The sequence below is a fragment of the Phymastichus coffea genome, unplaced genomic scaffold, assembly GCF_024137745.1.
Source record: "Phymastichus coffea isolate CEN01 unplaced genomic scaffold, Cenicafe_Pcof_1.1 PCOF00002, whole genome shotgun sequence".
Classification (NCBI taxonomy): domain Eukaryota; kingdom Metazoa; phylum Arthropoda; class Insecta; order Hymenoptera; family Eulophidae; genus Phymastichus; species Phymastichus coffea.
In genome coordinates, this window is record NW_026706813.1 from 3,198,342 (window position 1) to 3,220,046 (window position 21,705).

Here is a 21,705-nt window from a genome sequence, read left to right on the forward strand (position 1 = left end):
GGATACCATAGATGTATCTTACGCACGCGTTGCTCAGTCTCTGCAGCCGCTCCCTCTGCTCCGCCGAGGCCCCCAGACACACCACGGTGCAGTAGTCCAGGTGAGGCTGGACCATCGACTCCACTAGTCTGCGCCGGAGCAGCTCCGTAGTACACGGCCTAACAAAACGCAGACCGTACAGAGCTTTCCAAACCTTCGCCGCGACCCGGTCAATGTGCGATCTCCACGACAGCTTGCTATCGAGAACGACCCCGAGACTGGTCACTTCATTACTAAAGGGAACAAATACTCCCTCTTGCACCTCAACTCCAGGCAAGACCTCAGCGTAAATGTCATTGACATGTTTGTTAGTTCCAAACATAATAGCTTTGGTCTTGCCCGCGTTCAGGCGCAGATCCGAATCCCGGGCCCAGTTCGCCACCAATCTCGCAGCCTCCGTCAGCATTCGGATGCCCTTCGTCAATTCATTTTTATGTATATGCAGATAAATCTGCAAGTCATCCGCATAGAAGAGGTATGAAACCTCATGTCCGCGGAGCACATCTTTCAGATCGCCGACATACAGGCAGAACAAGAGCGGTCCCAGCACCGAGCCCTGTGGAACCCCCAGATTCATCTCCCGCCACTCCGAGCCCCCACCCCCAGCAGTAACCCTTTGCGAACGACCACCGAGGTAGGACCTCAGCCATTGGAGAGCAGAACCAGAGAAACCAAGAGCACGGAGCTTGCGCAAAAGTCTCGAGGGTGATATAGTGTCGAACGCCTTGCTGAAATCGAATAACAGCAAGAGCATCACCATCCTTTTGTCAACTCCCATTCGGATGTCATCCGTCAACTTTAATAACGCTGTCTGAGTACTGTGGCCCCGCCTAAAGCCGGCCTGGAGAGGATCAAAAAGATTTTCTCTATTCAGATACTCCGTGATCTGGTCATGGGCAAGCTTCTCGAGAACCTTTGAAAGAAAGCAAAGCAAAGCTATCGGACGAAAGTCCGAGGCCGAGGAAGGGGTGTTGTTCTTCCTCAGGGCAATCAACTGTGCCCGCTTCCAGGCTCCCGGGAACTCCCCCTTAGCAAATGAGGAATTAAATATTGACCTCAGGTGCTCACCAATGACTGGAAGAGCCTTCACCACCACCCCATGGGGAATCCCGTCCACGCCGCTCGCTTGTGATGTAAAATGGGAGACAGCTAGGATGACGTCATTAATGCCAACAGGTTTGAAGGCAAAGCCTCGCTCATCCACGACATCAACTCCAATCATCCCACTATCTATATCCTCAAGCGGCGAGGCCGAAACCCCAGCGAAGTGGTCATTCAGCTCGTCCAAGGTAAACCCATGAAGGCCATCCCCACCCGCCCCTGGCAAGAGGCCGAGGTTCCGCATTTCCTTCCAAATATTTTTACCTTCATCAAGAGCGCTAGACAGATGATTTTGAAGGAAATTAACGCGCTCCTGTTCCAAACGAACCTCGACCTCCCTACTAAGCCTAAGAGACTCCTCTAAGACATCCGCCCGCCCAGTACGCTTATAGCGTCTTCGCGAGGCATCACGTCTGTCGACGAGCCTCCTCAGCTCTGGACCAAACCAAGGAGCATACTTTTTCCTAAGGCATATTGTCTTCTCAGGTGCAAATTTATTTATGGCCTCAGTTAAATTATGGTTGAGGCATTCCAGCGCTCCCTCCAAATCCGACTCAGCAGCGCCAACAGATGCCCAATCGCAGCGTGTCAAGAAGTCTAAAAGCATATCCGGGTGAATGCCACGAAAGCTGCGATAGGTAAAGCTACCCGCCGAAGGAGAAGGCACACGGATGTCAATCATGACCTCTATAACCGCGTGCTTACCAAATTCGGGGAGCAATTCGTTCTTCTGGTCCATGATCGTGTCGCATGCGTCGGTCAGCATGACATCAATCCATGTGTGGGAATCACCCACGTGATGAGTCGGGCCATGCCGAACCAAACTCAGCGACAACTCCCCACCTAAACGCGAGATGGAGAGAGCATCATCCGAGCCCGAACTCATATCGGCATTGAGATCACCCATGATGATCTTATGACTGAAATCACCACAGAGATCCCTCAACACCTCAAAAAGATCCGAGCCCTGCTGCAGAGGCACCCTAGGCGGGCGATAGATGACGCCGATAAGCACCGGAGGAGAATTGCCCGTCTCAATACTGCAAAACAGGTACTCTGGTATTCCCGGTTTCCCAGGCCCTTGAGTGGCAGATGAAGCCAGCCTTGTAATTTTAAATTCCTCGCGTATGAAGAGGGCAACACCGCCCCCATTAATGTTGCGATCGCTTCTTATCACCGAGTACCCCGGAACTCGTATGATGTGATCATCAACCACAGGTCCCAGCCAGGTCTCAGCAACCCCAAAAACATGATAGATGGCATCCCCAGCCAGGAACAGACGAAGCCTCTCAACACGCACTCTAAGCGAGTTAATGTTGAGAAACCCAGCCCTGAGGAAACCACCGCGACATGCAACATCTTTGGTGCTCACCGTCCCGAGTCATGCCAATTGCGAGTTGGCATCAGTGCCCTCCCTGATCCGCCGCATGCTCTCTCCTCCCGATGACGTAGCGCCCCCCGAGTCGGTGCTCAACTCAGCTGACGACCGCGACCCACCAGTCGACTCCCACGCCGACCTAATCGCCTGCAGATCCGCTGCCGTCTCGAACGCGTACGCCCTCTCTCCTGTCCTTCGTCGGACCAGAAATCTCCCACCACTGTGCCACACATACCTGAAGCCAAGCCCCTTTGCTACCGGCTTCAGAGTAAGGAATGTTTTGAATTGAGCTTGGGGCAGGAGTTCATTAATAAATAATTTCCTCCGTGGCACCTTGGCAGACAACTCCGGCCCGAGAAGGTCCTTGTCTAGGTCCTCAGTCGTAATGCAAGCACGGGGCATGCCACGCTTCGCCTTCATTATATCGCGCAAAAGTCCCTCGTCTCTGACCCCTACAATGCAGGAGGGCTGGGATGACCCTGCTCTCCGTTGTCCCTCCTGACTCACCGCCCCCGCATCTACAGCGCCCTCAGCTGGCCGTCGACGAGGCCGCGAGACCCTAACCCCCGTCACGCCCTCTGGCGTCACCGAAGGCAGAACGACCTTCAGGGCCGCAAGAGCCAGCCCACGCAAGTCATCAGGGGAAACGTTGGACGCTTCGTCCAGAAGGCCATGTATTATGACCTCATGGCCTTCAGCGCCTCCACTTTGTGGTAACGAAACCCCCTCTAGCACACCAGACCGCACTGCGTCCCCTTCCAGGTTCAAAGCGGCACCTCTGGAGCTTGAAGCGGGTGTTACATTGATAACCCCTTTGTCAATGCTGGCTTTGGCCTTGTCATGATTAACGTTCTTTGGGCTGCATTTTATGTTGGTGACCCGGCAAGCACACCGGACATCACCAGACCTGGTACATGCTTGTATTAATCTTTCTTCTAGAGAGCGGTTGCTCTCCAGAAGAGTACCGCATAATTTTTGCAGGTCTTTGACCATCGAGGACTGATCTCGGATCATGCCCTCTAGTGTTGCAATGCGCCCTTCACCGGTAATTTCTCCTTCAGTCACAGGTAATGTGGTGACCATAGAAGCATTTTCCAGTTCCGGATGCCGCTTCACAAGGGCCTTTACTTCATCGACTTGTCGCTCGATGGTATCGAAACGCTGGAATAATAATTCCAGGGTGCTTACCGGAATCAGTATATTATTAATACTTGGCAGCTGCGGCGTCCCTAGGAAGTGCTCATCTACACTTTTGTGCGCATCGTTCTTGTTTGTCACTTCCGCGTTAACACTCTGGTCAAATCCAGACGCCTGTATAGCGGCAACCGGTTCTGACACACCTTGAAGTTCGGTAGGCGCCTTCTCACCTGCAACCAGCCGAACGTAGGATAAGAATCAAACGTTACAGTTGGCACAATGTAATAAACTTCGCAAAAATATAAAAAGTAATATCTAAATAAACAAAATAAAATAATTGATAACCAATAAAACATAAAAGAGTTGTTAATGAGCTACGCAAACCAGGACGTCGTAACTATCCACGTCGAAAAGTTAATATACGGGGCATAGATGATACGTGGCAAGCTGATCTTGTAGAGATGCAAGGCTACTCGAGAGAAAAAAGGCTTTCGATATCAATTAACTGTCATTGATATATTTTCACATTACGCTTAGGCAGATCATGTGAAACAAAAAACTGGTGCAGATATTGCTTGTGCAATGAAGTCTATATTAAAAAGAGGACGCACTCCCAGAAATCTCCATGTGGACCGTGGTAAAGAGTGCTAAAATTCAAGTTTTCAAAATCTAATGACAAAATATAAAATAAATCTATATTCGGTCCATAGAAATATTAAAGCATCTATTTTTGAACGTTTCAATCCTATGCTAAAAAATGTCGTGTGGAAAAATTTCAGTCTATAAGGAAATTACAAATGGATCGACGTAAAATTCGGTCTGGTAAAATAATTTGGAATTCGGCTTCAAGATCAAGAATGAATCAATTAATATCTTCTTCCTTAAAATCTGTCATTATATAACAACGATTTTCTTCAAGCTCATAATGATTTTTCTTCGGTAGTAGATCAAAGGGCTTCGTAGCAATTTGATTTAACATTTCAAAGTCCATCTTGCTATCGAAGACATGAGAACAGTGGAGAAGGAAGTGGATATTCCTGGTGATGATTCTTCTAACAGAAAAACGTTTTCCGAGCTCTTCTCTCTCTCTTAAGACCTTTACCCTACTACTACTACTACTACTAGACTTTTTTCGAACCGACACAATCGTATCCCTTTTCTTGCTTCTTCTTCCACCACTACTCTTTTTTCGAGCCGCCATGACCGTTTCCTCCCTTCTCTTGCTGCTTCTTCCACCTCCACTAAAATTTTTAGTTTGTTAAGTACATATACTATACAATGATTTTTAAGTATAGGTTCAAGAATATGATTCATCATTATCATTCATTTTTTGAATAATGCTCGCGATATTATACTACTTAGTTGCATGATACGACGTTGGAAGCGTTCTCGATTTCATGCAAGCTACTCTCACGCTCCTTTCCTCGAGTCTTTGTCTTCAGTAGGAAGATGGTGAATTTGAACATTATCTGAGAACCATACAGGCTTCGAAGCAGGAATGCTCTTCTTACATCTTCAAATAGGTGCTATGATGAATCAAAAGAGGGTAGTCTTGCTATAGCTGATTCTTTTTACTGAATGATGGTAGCGCAAGCTATGCATCCTTCATATAAATATATTAGAACTCGAACGACTACCCTCTATCGCGAACTTCAGGTTAATTATAGGAATAGTGAAAGCCCCAACCTTCACTCTCACCTGTGAGGTACTTCCTTTCGAATCGTCATTCATGAGTCACCTTTACAATCAGTCGAAATTCATTGGAAAGGTTAGATTATTGTCTTTATTACCTCTCCTTAAGAGGAAATCAGTGGATAGTTAAATAAAGAAAAAAAAACTATTCGATTAGATATTTCTTTTTTAATTATAGAGTAGCTATTAACAGTTAGTGTATGTGTGTTGTTCATACCTTTCCGCTTTGAGGGTGGCGCAGCGTAATCAAACATTACCACCCTTCTCTTTGGGCGCCAATAGGTTGGCATAGCCCACTGTCTTTCACTCCTTCGCTTTCAAACACCTTGGAGATCCGGAGGTCAAGTTTGCTACGACATCCCTGACGCACACAGCGAGTCGGAACCTTTTTGATCTAAGGCGGCGACCTCCTCGAAAGGAGTAACGATTTTTTCACGGTTCGACGCTCAAGGAGAGCGGAACTAAAGGCTTGACCCTCGGTCATGACTTCTCCGAGCTCATCGTTGGCTACTTGCCTTTTGTTGAGGTTCAATTGTATGATCCTCAGTTTCGGGCCTAGTTTAGGGTTTTGTTGTGCGTTCAAATTAAACCTCTTAACTGGTGGGCAATCGTCTTTGCTTTCGTCAAAATGGTTTGGTTGCGAAGGAAACTGAGTTGACGCCGGAGTATTAGAGCAGGACTCTGATTTCTCAACAGTCGCCTCCTGCTTACGTTTCCTCGCCTTTCTATACCTAAAATGGTTGACCATATCGCTTTCGAGGTACAACGCAATGTCTAGTTATATATTTCCTCCTTTGGGATCGCTGCTGGCGATTCTGGAGTGTGGCTTTCGATTATTAGTTTCAGCGTTAACGTGCGCGTTCAAATTAAGCGAGTGGCGTTCGAGTGCAAGCAGTGAGTATGTTTGTGCGTGTTAACTTGAGCTTCGATTGTTACCTTGTCGAGTTTCCCCATGGTTTTCCATGGCTCTTATATTTACAGTTGATTGAGCTAGTTATTTTCCTAGCTTTCTAACTTTTGTTAGATCATTTAATTATATTGGTTTTATTTATTTTATTTGATTGTATTTGATTAGATAATTTTTGAATCTATAACTCTTTCTTATTTTTAATTTTAATTTCTGATTTTTGATTGGTAACTTTTCTTAATCTTAATCTTATTCTTAATCTTATTCTTAATACTACTGCTTAACTTACTGCTTAAATTATAATTAACTGCTTAAAACTAATTTGATTATAATATAACTTAATACTACTTACGAATGTACCGGCGTGTTTAACGTCACGCTAGGTTAGATATTAATTAAACCTCGTCTTGGTCAGGGTTAGATGTTTGACGAATTGCAACCATAGTAGCACTTGAGTGAGCATGTCGGGTTTTCACCTTTTCTATCGTCTTAGCCAGTGTTCACCTTTAGCAGCACTGGATTTGATGGACATCTAGTGCATGGTTTTCGCTTTCAAAGAGAGCTGACAGCCACTAATTTCGCTTTCAATTGTAAAATTGCTTTAGCTATTAGGGCTTAAACAATTCCTCAGCAGGAAGGATGCTGCCCTTCTGTGGAAATATTTTTCCTAAGGGTTTCGGCATCCGTAGTGTGTTCTAGTCATCGAGAGTTACTCGGCCCAATGGACTGTTCTCTCGCACAAAGGTGTCGGGCCTTACTCCAGGAGCTCGAGGCAAAGAACTTTGGGTGGCTGCTATAACCACGGCCGCGACTCTTTACCCACAGTAGTGGCACCTACCGATTGCCAGTCGATAGGGAGTAATTTATTATCTACCCGAATTAAATTCGGATTGCCGGGACCATTGGTCCTCTGGAACTAGCTCCCGGAGCGGTCTCCCGTCCTCTAAGAGGGCGCGCGGTACCATAATCCCGAGAGATTTCCCCTCAAGTGAATCCCGGATTTTGGCTTTTCTAGGCTCGAGTTGAGCTTTTGGGGTGTGGTAGACTCCGCGTTGAATATTTGGGCGTTTACAGGCCGCACCTCACTACGTGCTGTCATGGTCCGTGTTGCTTATTTTTGTTTGGCCGATTGGCCTTTTGCCCTAGGGGCAAGCGTTGTGTGTTTTGCCTACTGTTTCTTTACAGAGACAGCGTTTTCAGCCCCACCACGTAAAGGTACACACATCCGCACTTATGATTGCAAGTCTTCGTTCAAATACACATAGCATTCACTTCAGGTCGACTAGCATTAGTTGCTTGTCGAGGGCAATCGGTGACGCATTTTGTACTTCAGCATTTGCATTTGCATATGCCCGTACAGAAAAGAGAAGTTTACGACATCCTCTCCCAGAACAACGAGTTGTTTGTTTGAGAAGTCTCCATTCTCTGTTGAGGAAGACAATTACTGTCCGCCGCTTTGACAAAAGATTTTTGCACAAAGTGACCTGGCCAGCCGCGAGGCTGGCCATATGGTGCACTATGTGCATCATCTGTGTTTTTGCTAAGCGGACCATAATCGAGCTTCCTGAGAGCGTCTTGATTGCAACCGCCAGTACCTATTTACAATAGTGTTACAATACACTAAATTTTCTTTAATGTTATAATTATTTTCAAATTCATGAAAAACGAACAGCTATTTCCTCTCACTGATTTGGTGTAGGTTTTTCAGCATTTGTTATCATTTTCAAGAAATATATATTTACTCTTTCAGGCAGGAACATCTCGAATTCATTATCAATTGTAATAATAACGCTAAATCCTTATTTCGTTCTTAACCATCTAACTTTAGTAACTTGGTATATAGTATCCTTTGCAAGTTTGGACATCGCCTTCCAGTGAAGGAAAGTCGTCTTTGAAACCTTGTTTATTGATGAGAAATCCATTCTATAAAATAAAAAATTAAGGTATTAATTGGTTATATATTTATTACTAGGGTATTAATGAACTAAAATTATTTAAATGTCTTACTTGATTTAATGGTTGGTAGTAGATCTACTGGAGGTTAAGGGTAAGAGTTCTGTTTGAGCGAGAGCCAAGCAACTGTACTGAACTAGAGTGAGCTCTCGGTTTTATTAGTGGCAACTGCACTGTTAAAGCTCAAGCCGCCGTTGCAACTTCCCTCTCTTTCAGTCTCCCTTCTTTAACGATTCTTCATCTGACTCCATTCTCCCGCTCCGCAGACTCTGATATCCATTCTTTCTCCCTCTTCATTGCTAGTCGTGAGTGACATCTAGTGACTGTCGAGGAAGTAGAATTTTCTTCCTAGTGCTGTCCTCTAGAATAATTTTCTTCAGTTCTCGATCTTTTCGCATTGCTGTTTTCTTCTGTCACTTCGTCTTCTTCTCTATGCCTCTTACTTCGTAGCTGTATAATTCTTTCATTTTAGTAATTTCGCGAGTTTTGTATTTTGCCCCCATGGAAGTGTATCGGGATTATTATAAAAAATGCAGCGTTTATCATCATGTAGGCTTAGTGCTCTCTTTTCCTCTCTCTCTGTTATTACTTGAAGTAATTTAAATCGAATATTACATTGGGTACTTTTAATAATTTTTATTTCATTTAAACACTTTCGATATCTGAGTGAGTGATTGTATTTTATATTGTATATTTTATTACTCCTTTGGCTTTTTTCAGAGGCTCCTAATTTGCTATTTCAATACTGTACAGTTTACTTCGTAACCCAATATACTCTCTCATAATAGCAGCACTGCACACATCCTTCATGACTCCGAGAACTTTTTTGTTAGCGAGAGGCATACCAAATTGATTGTTAACTGGATAGTTTGATGTATCAAATTTATCAGTGTCTGCTTTCATGATCTCATACATATCAACGTCTTGAGTTTCATAAATGAGGCCGTCTGTATCAGAATAGAGTAATTTGCATTTTTCACCAATTCATTGCTTCATATATCTATAATGAAACTCATAGACTAATATTTTTGTAAGATCTAGTACGTATAAACCAATGTACGAGTATATAGGTTTTCTAAAACTGATTGTTGTCCAGGATAAATGAATAGCTGCTAAATTTTCACGAAAGATGGAACTAATATGAAAATTTGGCTGTGAAGTTCGAGCTTCAACGCCATATCTACCACCCCCCTGATTAACTAGTTTGACGTCTTTTCTTTTCCTTCCATCTTCGATCGTTTTCCATATACTGCATTAATCATGAGCTTGAAAAATAATTTTTCAAACTCATTTTTAGCTTGCTTTCTTTTCTCTGTATTTAAATCAAGGTATGGTTTCAGCCATAGTTTTTTTTTTAATTTTAGCGCTCTATAGATTATATAACGTAAAATATATCATAAAACGTTGTCAAAAGTTTTTTTTGTTTCGATCCAGGCAGTCTAGTATGTTCAGGACAAAGAATAAGGTCTTTATGATCATCATGTAGCTCTTGTGGATACTCTAGATCTACTTGTGAAATATAGCCAACGTCATTGTAATTGGCGACATTGACAAAATTTGACTCGTCTACATTTGAAACCCGTTTAAAGCCCTTATACGGTAGTGATTGAATGATAGTCAAACCGTAAAGGTTATTTACGTCATAATACATTAAAACTTTACTTGGCTTAAATTTTTCTCCTATATATTTATTGTGTGCGTTTGATAATCTATTGCAGCATTGACTAATACCTCCGCAAATACCTTTTCGAACGAATAATATCATATCAATATCTGTTAATAGTTCAAGCTTAATATTTGTATATTTTAACATCGTATCCCATGTTAATCCAGGGGTACTGTAATAATGAGCAGGATCGAGATCATATACATTCTTACAGGTTGATCGAAAATTTGCAAAAATATCAGCTAGTAAAAGTACATCAGTTTTCAGATAGAGATCAGAAAACATTCCTAAATCTATTTTCTTCCAAATACTACCGAAAATATTCCATACGTTTTGAGCATGCTTGTTTTATTCAGTAGGAATATCACTTTCTGTCAATTAACTATGAAATTTTTCAATAGATGGTAACTCTGTCTTAGTTAGTCTATTTAAATTTTGGATGTATTCATATGGAAAAGCTCCTTTTCTTTTGAGTAAATTAATATGTTCTAAAGTGTAATTATCTTTCTGATATTCTCTCTGTACAATATCTAGCTGAGATAAATAATATGCTAATTTATCTAGAGATGTAGGCATAAATCGAAAGGAATCGATGAAACGAAAGCTAATCACTGAAGAAACCCCACTGAAAAATCCAGAGGTGTAAGATAATACAAGTATCAAATCGATTAAAATTAAGGAAGTATTAAAAATAATTAATAATATTAAAAATAAGAAAGCCCCTGTAGATGATCATAATACCGGCAAAATGATAAAAATGTTAATCATAATAGCAATGAGGTTTATAACAATTATTTTTAATGCATGTTTACGTCTGCGCTATTTTCCCACACAGTGGAAAATAACAGAGATTATCTTGATTTCTAAACCTGGTAAAGAACCAGAACTTGTGACCTTATATAAATCAATTAGCCTACTACCAATATTTTCTAAAATCTTTGAAAAATTAATCCATTAATAGTAAGAAAAAACTTATCCCATATCATCAATTCGGATTCAGGTGTAATCATGACACTATAGAACAAGTAAACAAAATAGTATACGTTGCAAGGAATGCTATTAAAGAGAAACAGTATTGCATAGGCATATTTCTTGATGCTCAGGCCTTTGATAAAGTTTAGCATAAAGGTCTACTGTACGAGGGTCGTTTAAAAAGTCCGTGCAAAGTCAGAGAGATGGCGCTACTAGTGTGTATCAAGATTATTTTCAGTTAGTGGCATATCTTGGAAGAACAAACATCAAGTTTCAGCCAGATCGGCTAATTATTTTGCGTTTTACATTCGCTTCAATCAAAGAAATCGAGTGGTTGTAAAAAAATGGACGAAAAAGAATTTCGTGTATTGATTAAACATTATTTTTTCAAAGGCAAAACGCCTCAGAAGATTAAACAGAAGCTTGACAAACATTATGGTGATTATGCACCTTCGATTAGAATGGTTTATAAGTGGTTTCAAAATTTTCGGAGTGGCCATATGAGCACAAAAGACGCTGAACGTTCTGGACGCCCTGTTGAGGTTACCACTTCAGAAATCATTGATAAAATCCATGATATGGTGATGGCTGACAGAAGAGTGAAAGTGCGTGAGATTGCTAGTACTGTAGGCATCTCGAGCGAACGGGTACATAATATTTTGCGGCAACATTTGGACATGAAAAAGCTATCCGCTAGATGGGTGCCGCGATTGTTCACGATTGACCAAAAACGAGATCATATGAAGTGTTGCAGGAATGGTTTGCAGCTGTTCCAGCAAAATCCGCAAGACTTTAAGCGTCGTTTCATCACTGTAGATGAAACATGGATACATCACTATACTCCTGAGACCAAAGAATAGTCTAAACAATGGGTTACCAAGGGGGAATCTGCTCCGAAAAAGGCGAAGACAATTCCTTGGGCCGGGAACGTTATGGCGACTGTCTTTTGGGATTCGCAAGGAATAATCTTCATCGACTATCTGGAAAAGGGTCAAAACCATTACAGGCAAATATTATTTATCGTTATTGGATAGTTTGAAAACCGAGTTGCTAGAGAAACGGCCACGATTGGCCCACAAAAAAGTCCTCTTCCACCACGACAATGCGCCAGCTCACGCCTGAGCAGTTATGGCCGCAAAACTGATGGAGATAGGGTTCCAACTCGTTTCACATCTCCCCTATTCTCCAGACTTGACTGCGTCGGCCTACTATTTGTTCCCTAATATGAAAAAATGGCTGGCGGGGAAATGATTTTATTCAAACGAGGAGGTGATTGCAGAAACGAATGCCTATTTTACAGACTTGGACAAATCCTATTATTTGGAAGGGATTAAACTAGAGCAGCATTGAATGAAGTGTATAAGCCTAAAAGGAGACTATGTTGAAAAATAAAAAAGATTTATTAAAAAAAATCAAGCAGTTTTTATTTTTGCACGGACTTTTCAAACGACCTTCGTAGAAGTACATGAGTATTCTAATAGAGATCAAAATACATTCCTAAATATATTTCCTGTCAAATACGTTTTGAGCATGCTCATATTCTTCAATAGAAATATATAACTTTATAACGTTTTTCGCTTATTTATTAAAAAGAAAAATGTAATAGCGATTTTCTTTAATATGATTTTCGTTTAAGCGACTTTCTTTAATTTGAATCTGATCAGATCAAATGGTCCAATATATTTCTTATACAATACTTTAGCAACACGCAAGAAAATGATAATTCCTATGATTTTCGTTTACACAAAATTATTAAAACAATTGTACTCGGCACTTCTAATACTTAATCGCAACTCAAACAATTATATTCTCAAACTCTTATTACGGATTTAACTTCAGTAGGAAAATATGCGGCCTTCTTAGTCGAGCGCTCACTCGTAACTGACTAATTTCTCTGTCTGAGGTCGTTGTTTTCGCCGGTTCATTATATATCTTTTTTCCTCGCATTCCGACTCTTTCTCGCACATACGCTTTAGACGTTTACGCTTCTCGTATTGGCTCGTCTTACCTAGCTAAGCACGCTGACCAAAGCATGCTGTCGCAGCATGCTGCCGTAGCGTGAATCAGCCTCTGCCGCACATTCATACCGAGTCGCGTACACGAATACTGCTAGTTATACTATGTCCCAACGGAAATCTCGGGTCCGAAATATTATTCGACAAAATACAATTATAACACAATGAAGTGTCACGTAACAGTATTCGAGGTCTATTAGTATCTTTTTCATCAATATGTTCATTTTGTATTAAGAGTAAGTTGACGTGTTTAGTTTGTTTTGATTTTGTTTTGATTTTGTTTTGAAATTCTTCTATTTGTTTAAATATAATATCTTTAACATTATTTTGAAACGATCTATCAAGATCAGTAGTTCTATAAATGCAAACATTTTCTGTATTGAAATGCTTGATATTAATATCTTCTTCTTGATTTTTCTTTATGATAAATTGTGATGCCATTTCAGTATTTATATTTAACTTATTGTGAATAGCAAGAAATTGTAGTATTTTAATTTGTAAAAGTTGATTTGCAGCAACTAGAAACGTTCTTATGTCTAAGTGATGTTGATTAACTATACATGCTGTACTAATTCGATTTTCAAAGACTTAATGAATTGGCCTCCAAACAACTCCATCTTCTGAAATTTCATTCTGAATAGCTGTTAATTGGTGTATACTTCCGCCAACTTTTATAGATTTACTTAAATTGACTTCAATAGAATTCAAATGACAAGCACAAGTTTGACGTCTTTGTCGAATTGCTCTACTTAAATGAGGTCGATTCATAAATTCATTAATTGAAATTATAGCATTAATTGCTTGATTTCTCCATCTAATACAATCATCTATATTTAAATTGTCCAAATGATGATAAGCTTCCACAAATTTGTAATTGTTTCCTCAAAATAGGTAATAGAAGACATGTTGTTAGTTATCTGGTTTATTGTTTTGTAGAGTCACTTGTCTGTAGCTGTATAAAGGATTATTATGATGAGAGGATGGAAAAGGTAGCAAACAGCTCTGAAATGAACTCGATCTCAGTTGGTAATTAATATTGATTTGTTCAACAAATCAATAAGGATCCAACTTACTACTAAGGAACTACTTGCAAATGAAGTAAGGTAAAGCAAGCTTAGCTCGCAGGCTGTCTTAAGAGACGACACTCTTTTGCTAGGCCGTAGCAGCTTATAAAGGCTAAGTGAAGGCGCTACCAGCAAAGTGAGGTCGCTGCAAGCAACTCTATTAGCTATGTAGGTAGCATATGAAAGGGATAGCTAAAACGAAAGAGTGGGGACGAACTGACTGTAGCACCCTCTAACTTATTAATTTAGTATTGAGGGTTTATATAGATCTGTAATTCTATGTACGATTCAGTCCACATATCTTAGAGAATAAATGGATTTATACTCTAAAATGGACTATATTTTAGATATTCAAGGCTTTCAGTGTCCTAATAATATTTTTATTTATAAGGAGTTTGCTTATTAACCAGTATGTTCTAATACTTCATCTCTAGTACTATTTTTTAAACTTCCACATCATTGTCTCAAACTTCCTCTCAAATATCAAAGTGTTAATAAATGGCTGAAATTACATCGGCATGGTATTTATTTTTATTATCTTTAATTAACATTGATTTTATTTGAAATATTTAATATATCCAATATTATAGGTATATTATGCAGAAATGGTATAATACCATATAATTTTTTAAATTGCACTATACTTAGTCATTTACATGATTGTAAAATATTTATGTGAAAGGATTACAAAAGAAGCAATGGCTCCAAAAAATTATTCCTGAAAATTAGGTTTAAATAACCTACAGTAGAATGTAATTATAAATTTGAATTTAATTATCTTTTTTAATTGCAGAAACATTTTAGTTATCGAAACTGAAATGAGATGCCCGTGATTGGAAGATTTAAGTCTTAAATTTAAATCATCATACATATATCATAGTCAAATTCGAGAGAATACGTATATTATGTATTGCGGTAAATACATAAAAAATATACGATTGGATGATGGAGAGACAAAAATAAGCTAAATTAAAAGGGATCGATACCGTCGAAAGATTTACAGACGACTATAATTTGTATAAAAATTTGACTGACTATTTTAAAATAGCTATGTCGGATATTGAACATAAAGGTTATAGAGAAAGTGTACGCTACTCAATGTTTAATTAAAAATAATAAATATTAAATAAACGATAGAATGTAAACTTATTTAATTAATTACAATAATAAAATAGTCATGCATGAGAAGGATAGGATACTCTCTTAGTAGAAACATTACATCTCAATAAGTGAACAACCAAGCGATTATAAGAAAGGGTGAATGGATGGGAATAAGGTTCTCCTAGTAGAGATGTTTAGAAGGAACATCTCAAGGTGGTGCCAGTCGAGCGACTGCACTCGCAGTCTCTAACATTCTGACGGAAACAGCTATGGTAGTAAGTGAAGGTCCCTCCGTGGAGAGAGAGACAGTACGCATTTACTACTATATCAGCACATCCCCAAATCACAATTATTGACAGCATGCGCTGCCCTCCTTCTCCGCCGCGCGCCGTGGTCTACTCTGAGCAAGAGCGAGAGAGAGAGAGCACGCGTTTACTACTATAGCAGCGCATCCCCAAGCTAGAACAATAGACAGCATGCACTCCCCTGCTCCTCTACATGCCCGGGCCCTATATCAAATGTATGTATGTAGCTAATATACACAATAAGCATTCTCTAATGTACATATGGCATTAGCTCTAGTGGTAGAGCGCTAGCTTGCCAACCCAGAGGACGCCGGTTCAATTCTCTGATCTGTCTCTTCATTTTTTTTAATTATCGTTTTCTATTCATTTTCAATGTAGCAATTAAATCATTAATAATACTTATAACTTTTTAAAATAGATTACATAAATTAGACAGATAGCACTAGGTAGGGTCCCAAGAGACTAGGACGCCTAAGAACCTTCCTCAAAAAATATAAATAATTATTAACATTAATGATAATTAATATGGAAAGGTTAGGTCAGGGGACCAAAGGGTTACGGACCCCCCCCCCGCAGGGTGGCCTGAAACAGTCATTGCTATACCACAAGTGATGCTAAACTAAAAGACGATGTTTTTAATAATACTGAAATTCGTGAACGAGTACGATTACCAAAGGAATAAGTTGTGAATTATCACAATTTATAGTACCCTGAAAAAATATTGCAAACATAAGCTTCAAGTATTATAATTTTTTAAACAATGCTGAGTTCGGAAGTACCAGCGGCCTGTGAAACATGCAAGAATGATATTGTGGACCAAGTTATCCTTTTTTCATTTATTTGTAGTTGTCTAGTTTTATAAAAGTATACTTTGACGAGATTGAACAGTCTCTAAATTTAGATTCAAAACCTTATAAAAACTAGTTTACTTCTTTTCAACTTTTTTTACAAAATTTAACCTTGAAATGCTTTTAAACCTGATATTCCAGGGAAAAAGTAACTATGAATTCAGATTCAATGTATCAAAATACGAGTACATGATAATATATGTACGTCGTTTTTAATACAAATCACTTATTTTTTATGTGCCTGTGAATAAAAGACTTTTTTCACAGAATATAACCAGTATAGTTTCTCCATTCCTGTAAATAATATTTAAATATACAGACTCATTTATTAAATAGTAACTATGTAAGATAAATAATATTATTATAAATACTATTATTATTAGGTATCAATTTCCACCGCTGTGGCCCGTTTGGCATAAATTATTAGGCCTTGTTATGATTTGTATTGGCATTATTGGCTGGGCTGGTAATGGTATGGTCGTGTACATCTTTTTAGTTACTCGTAATCTGCGAACACCAAGCAATATACTTGTTATAAACTTAGCATTTTCGGATTTCATAATGATGATGATGATGTCTCCTCCAATGGTTATAAACTGCTGGCTTGAAACGTGGGCTCTTGGTATGGCGATATTTTTTATTATGATATTATTCTGCTTGTCCTCAGAATCAACTATTAAACTGCAGATATATATATATAGCTTTTTTTTTTAAGGTCCTCTAATGTGTGATTTTTATGCATTGATTGGATCTTTGTGTGGCGGCGCTTCTATTTGGACAATGACTGCAATCGCTTACGACAGATACAATGTGATTGTAAAAGTAAGTTACAACTGAAAAAATAGAATTTTATTAATGTACTGTGTATTATTATTATGTAAATTGTAACCGGGGATATTTATATGAATTACATCCATTATCTGAATCTCATCACGAGGCCAGCCACTGCCTTACTATAACAGGAGTAGACTAATCAATTAAAATATATAACTTGTCACAGAATACATCAATGGAGTATACATTCGAGATTGATCGAAAATTTACGCAATTGCATTCATTTAAAGACTGACGAGAGAGAGAGAGAGAGAGAGAGAGAGGATGAAAGAGAGAGACGATATTCGTGAAAAAATCGCACCCAACAAAGTTAAGTATTATAAACTTATGCAGATATCTTGGGCTGCGTTGATCATATAAAACCTCATCTAACTTATATTAGACAAAAATCCTGAAAAAAAAATCGATTTAAACCATGTTACAAATGTTCTGTTGAAAATAACTGCCCTTCTAACTATGAAATCGCGAGCTTCTCTCGCTCATAACTGCTCTGTCCAATGATAACAGCTTCCACCATTATACTCACTGCAAGCCGTAATTCTTTGGTAGTACTATCTACTCAGTTAACTTCGTCAGGATAACAGCTTTGTATTGCCGGCATCGTTGAACGAATCGTGGCAATTATCGAAAGTCGCACCTGAAGTCGAGTTACTATTGTAAAACTTTCAACTGCCTATACCCGTAATGTAGATATTCGGTAACTAAGAAACTTTCTCCAACTTTAATAACTAGTAGCCTCATCCTGCACACCTACGTTTGACATTATAATCTGGTCAAATGAAATAACCTACTGTTCTTACCGACACAGGTGCCATTTAGTGGTAAGATAAATGGTGGTCTGCCCAACGTTAGCGATGTAATACGTTCTATTTATGGTTGTAGGAAAGCATTAGGTGGCCACAATGGCCTTGCAGACAGTGGAGGGGTACACCTCGATTCCTAGCGCAACAGATATGTGAGACCTCCGACTCTCTCTCTCTCTTTCTCTCTCTTTCTCGGTGAGTAACGACACACTGGTCTTTGAGGCTCTCTTCCTTAATAAACATTTTCTCAATTTTGCCACTTCCTCGAGCGGCATATTTTTGCAGGCGAGTTCGTCCAGCTGGCCACTGCGCTTCCTGCTAAAAATTCTTGGCTTTTAGTCAGTTATTTGGCCAGTGGATGAATAAACTGCCTGCCTGGTTATAACATAACCTTCATCAAATCTCCAATTTAAACGAGTTTTGATCTATACACTCCTGCAAACAACACAAACAACAACACAGCCTCCACACCAGGACCGCTACGCTCTACACACTACACACATCACATCTCACCGAATGCAACACTTCCAACATTTTTGCTGCTAAGTACCAGTGTCAACTATTTTTACCGTTATGCACATATTTGTATCTTCTCGGAGAGACTCCTCATAGCCGGTGCTATTTCTTCGCCGCATCACCACTCTTAACCTAATTTGTTCTTGCGCTTAGTCATCGCGATGGCTATTTTAATTTTAAGCTTATTTTAATTTATATTTATTTTACTTCATCTTGTTTTGTTTTATAGTATTTAGTTTAATACTGTTGTATTTTCATCTAGCGCTATCTACACGCTAGACAATTTTATTTTTAATCTTAATTTTAATTTTATTCTATCGACTGTGTCAAATCGCGTTTACTTTCTTACTTTTTCACGTAATTTGCAATGTAATTTTTCTGCGTTCGCTTCATCAATCATTTTTTCTCATTTCATTTTTGCGTATAAGTTACTTATTTATTTTTGCGTTTCAATCATCTCTAGGTTAATTTGCGAATTCCCTTACCGTCTCTTGTAAAAGGCATCATTTTACTCCCGTATCTCCCGCCAATTTTTGATCCTTAACTAATTGAGTTGGTGCCACTGAGGCGCCAATTTTCAAATCTTTTAAATCCAGAATTTTCACAACTACCGTTTATGACTGGTCAGTGACTCAAATTTTCGCGCGAAATTCAAACTGTTCAATTTATCGTGTCAATCGGTCCTTTAAATTATCTCACTTGTTACAGTTTCTTGCGTAGTTTTGAGATCCGAAGAGGAGATATGGGAAACTTTTTGACACAATCTATGTATTTTTATTTTTTGTCTTAACTAGTTTTTAAATTTTCAAACTTTCATTTTTATCAAATGGTCTTGTCTTCATGCGCCGAGTGTGGTGAAGCGCTGAGTTATCTGGGTGTTAATATCTTGCAGTACGATTCCTGTGATAGATCTTTCCATCGACACTGTTTCCATCTAACTTCAAACCCTGACCTTGCGACCTTTACTTGTCGTGCCTGCTCTTTTCAGTCTGCGGTTTTAGCCAACTCTCGTCAGTCCGGTGGCGTTTTTTTGGAATCCCCTCCTTTCACTCAAATTGACTCTGCTTCTGCTGGTACTTTGCCTCTTATCGAAATCTCAGGCCGTAAGAGACAGGCATCACCTTACGAGCTTTTCCCATCGAAGACGTCGAGAGTGGAATCCCGGAGTGACTTCTGTGGTGCTGACCGATCGGCCGCCCTTCCCACTGTTTCTTCCTCCAGTACGGACTAAACCCACTTGCTGGATAGCATGGCATCTACCACGGGCGACAAACCACCAGCATGGTTTTCTGGCTTCGTGAATAATGAATTCACTGAATTTTGGAACGAGATCAAAGCCACCCAGACTTCCATTCTGACCAAAGTCAAATGTGTTGCCGACGAGGTGAAGAGCCTCAAGTCCGTGGTGGGTCTCAAGGATCGTTCCGAGCTTCTTATTCTGGGCCTACCACAGGGGTTCCAGGGTTCGCTGGAGGATGCTGCCGGGATGCTTTTTGAGGCGATTGGCTGCCCAAACGGTGGTGGTCGCATAGTGGCCACCAGAAGATGGACTGCCATTCGTTCTCGTCCAAATCCGACCGATACTACGTCCACTTTCGTCGTGCGTATCGACTCAACAGTGGTGCGTGATGTCATACTGGAGCGCTCGGGAAAGCTCGCTGGGAAGACGGCGAGGGACATTTTTAAGTGCGGTCACGGAAATTCCGTCTTCATCCGCCAGCTATTACCGCAGCCGATCCACAATCTCTTTGTAAAGGCGTTCGCGCGCAGTCGTGAGCTGGGTTTCGCGCGCCCTTTCGTCTCGGGTATGGTCGTCCATATGCGGGAGAACACACGTTCCACCCCGATCCCAATCACGTCGGAGAGTGACCTTGACAGCTGCACGCCTTTGCTTCCTGGTCAGCCTCCTGCCCAGGCCGCTCCGCGCTCTGGTGCCATGTCAGTGGCTGCCACTCCGATCGGCACTCGCAGACATGCTCCACTCAACCTTAACTTCGCGCCCCAGGTTGTCAAATCGCGACCTACTGCCTCCATCCCAAAAAACCCGGCTCCGCAACTTAGTAAAACAGACGGTTGTTTTAGCCCGACAGTGTCTGTCTTTCCGGCCCAGCTATCTCAAGCCATCCCAACTTCATCTTCTCCAGTTTCTGGTCCATGATGCCAACTAATCCGGGACCATACCCCGCCCTCTGCTTCCTTCGTTGTCGGCCACATCAATATAAACAGACTAAATTCCCCCTGTCACTTTGCTCTTCTCGAAGCACAAGCCCTTTCTACACATTTTGATGTCATAGCCATTACTGAAACTTTCCTCTCACCTGATATCTCTGACTCACACCTCTCTCTCCCCGATTTCAATTTTTATAGGCTTGACCGAATTGGAAAGCAGGGTGGCGGTGTTGGTCTGTACGTCAGATCTCACCTTAAATTCAGTTTCCTAGCTACTTCGGATCCAGTTTTCGATAACACGCCTGAATTCATCCTTGGTGAAATAAAGTCCGACAACACCAAGCTTTTGATGGCGGTGGTATACAGACGTCCCTCTGCTTGCTCTCCCACGCACTTTTTCAACTGCTTGGCCGCTTACCTCCCTCTGTACGGGAATGTCATCATTACTGGTGACTTTAACGCGGACCTAGATTCCAGCTCTCTGTCAGATGCTCGAGCATTGAGATCTCTCGTTGACCTGCACAACCTCCACTTCGTATCCACTGCTCCCACACATCACTGTCTTGATACAACTCCCCCTTTCCATACTACTATTGACCTCTTCATAGTGAAAGACCCAAATGCTATCCAGACATTTGGAAAGTCTGATATTCCTTTTATTGCTGACCATGATTTCATCTCGCTCACCTATCGCTTCGCTTCTAACAAGCATATCACCAGAGTCATTAGGTCCCGTGGTTTGAATCGGGTTGACGAAGCGGCCTTAAATGGGACCCTCAGCGACGTTCTCTCATGTCTGGTCGACAAATCTTCAACACGACTGCAGCACTCTTTCGACCCGTCGATCGAAGCCGACGTGCATTCCCTTGACAACTTGGTGCCCTCTCTCACTGAAGTCCTCATAAAATCTTTTAACGAGGTAGCCCCGCTCAGGTGCATCAGGTTGTCTTCTAGGCGTAAACCCTGGGTGACTCCGAGCATTGTTGCTCTTATGAAAAAGCGTGACGCTGCCTATAAACTGGCATCCTCCTCCCGCTCGGGCAGTGACGTCGCTGGGTATCGAAGACTACGCAACGATGTCTCAAATGCCCTCGACTCTGCAAAAAATTCTTGCATTTCAGGCAGATTGTCTTCCGCAGCCACCAGCAAGGCCAGATGGAGAGAGTTACGAAACTTGGAAGTTACAAGGCGCGCTCGTCCATCCC

The 21,705-nt window shown here is 40.7% G+C and overlaps 1 protein-coding gene across 3 annotated transcripts in view; it reads left to right on the plus strand.

Annotated features, from left to right (window-relative positions):
* LOC131663390 (rhodopsin-like) overlaps positions 1-21,705 on the plus strand; it is an 833,111-nt gene that overhangs the window by 598,375 nt on the left and 213,031 nt on the right. For all 3 annotated transcript variants that reach the window (XM_058933786.1, XM_058933783.1, XM_058933794.1), the window contains exons 3-4: positions 16,562-16,800; positions 16,894-17,000. In XM_058933786.1, the coding sequence (XP_058789769.1) occupies positions 16,562-16,800; positions 16,894-17,000 (346 nt within the window). The remainder of the gene's footprint in view (positions 1-16,561; positions 16,801-16,893; positions 17,001-21,705) is intronic.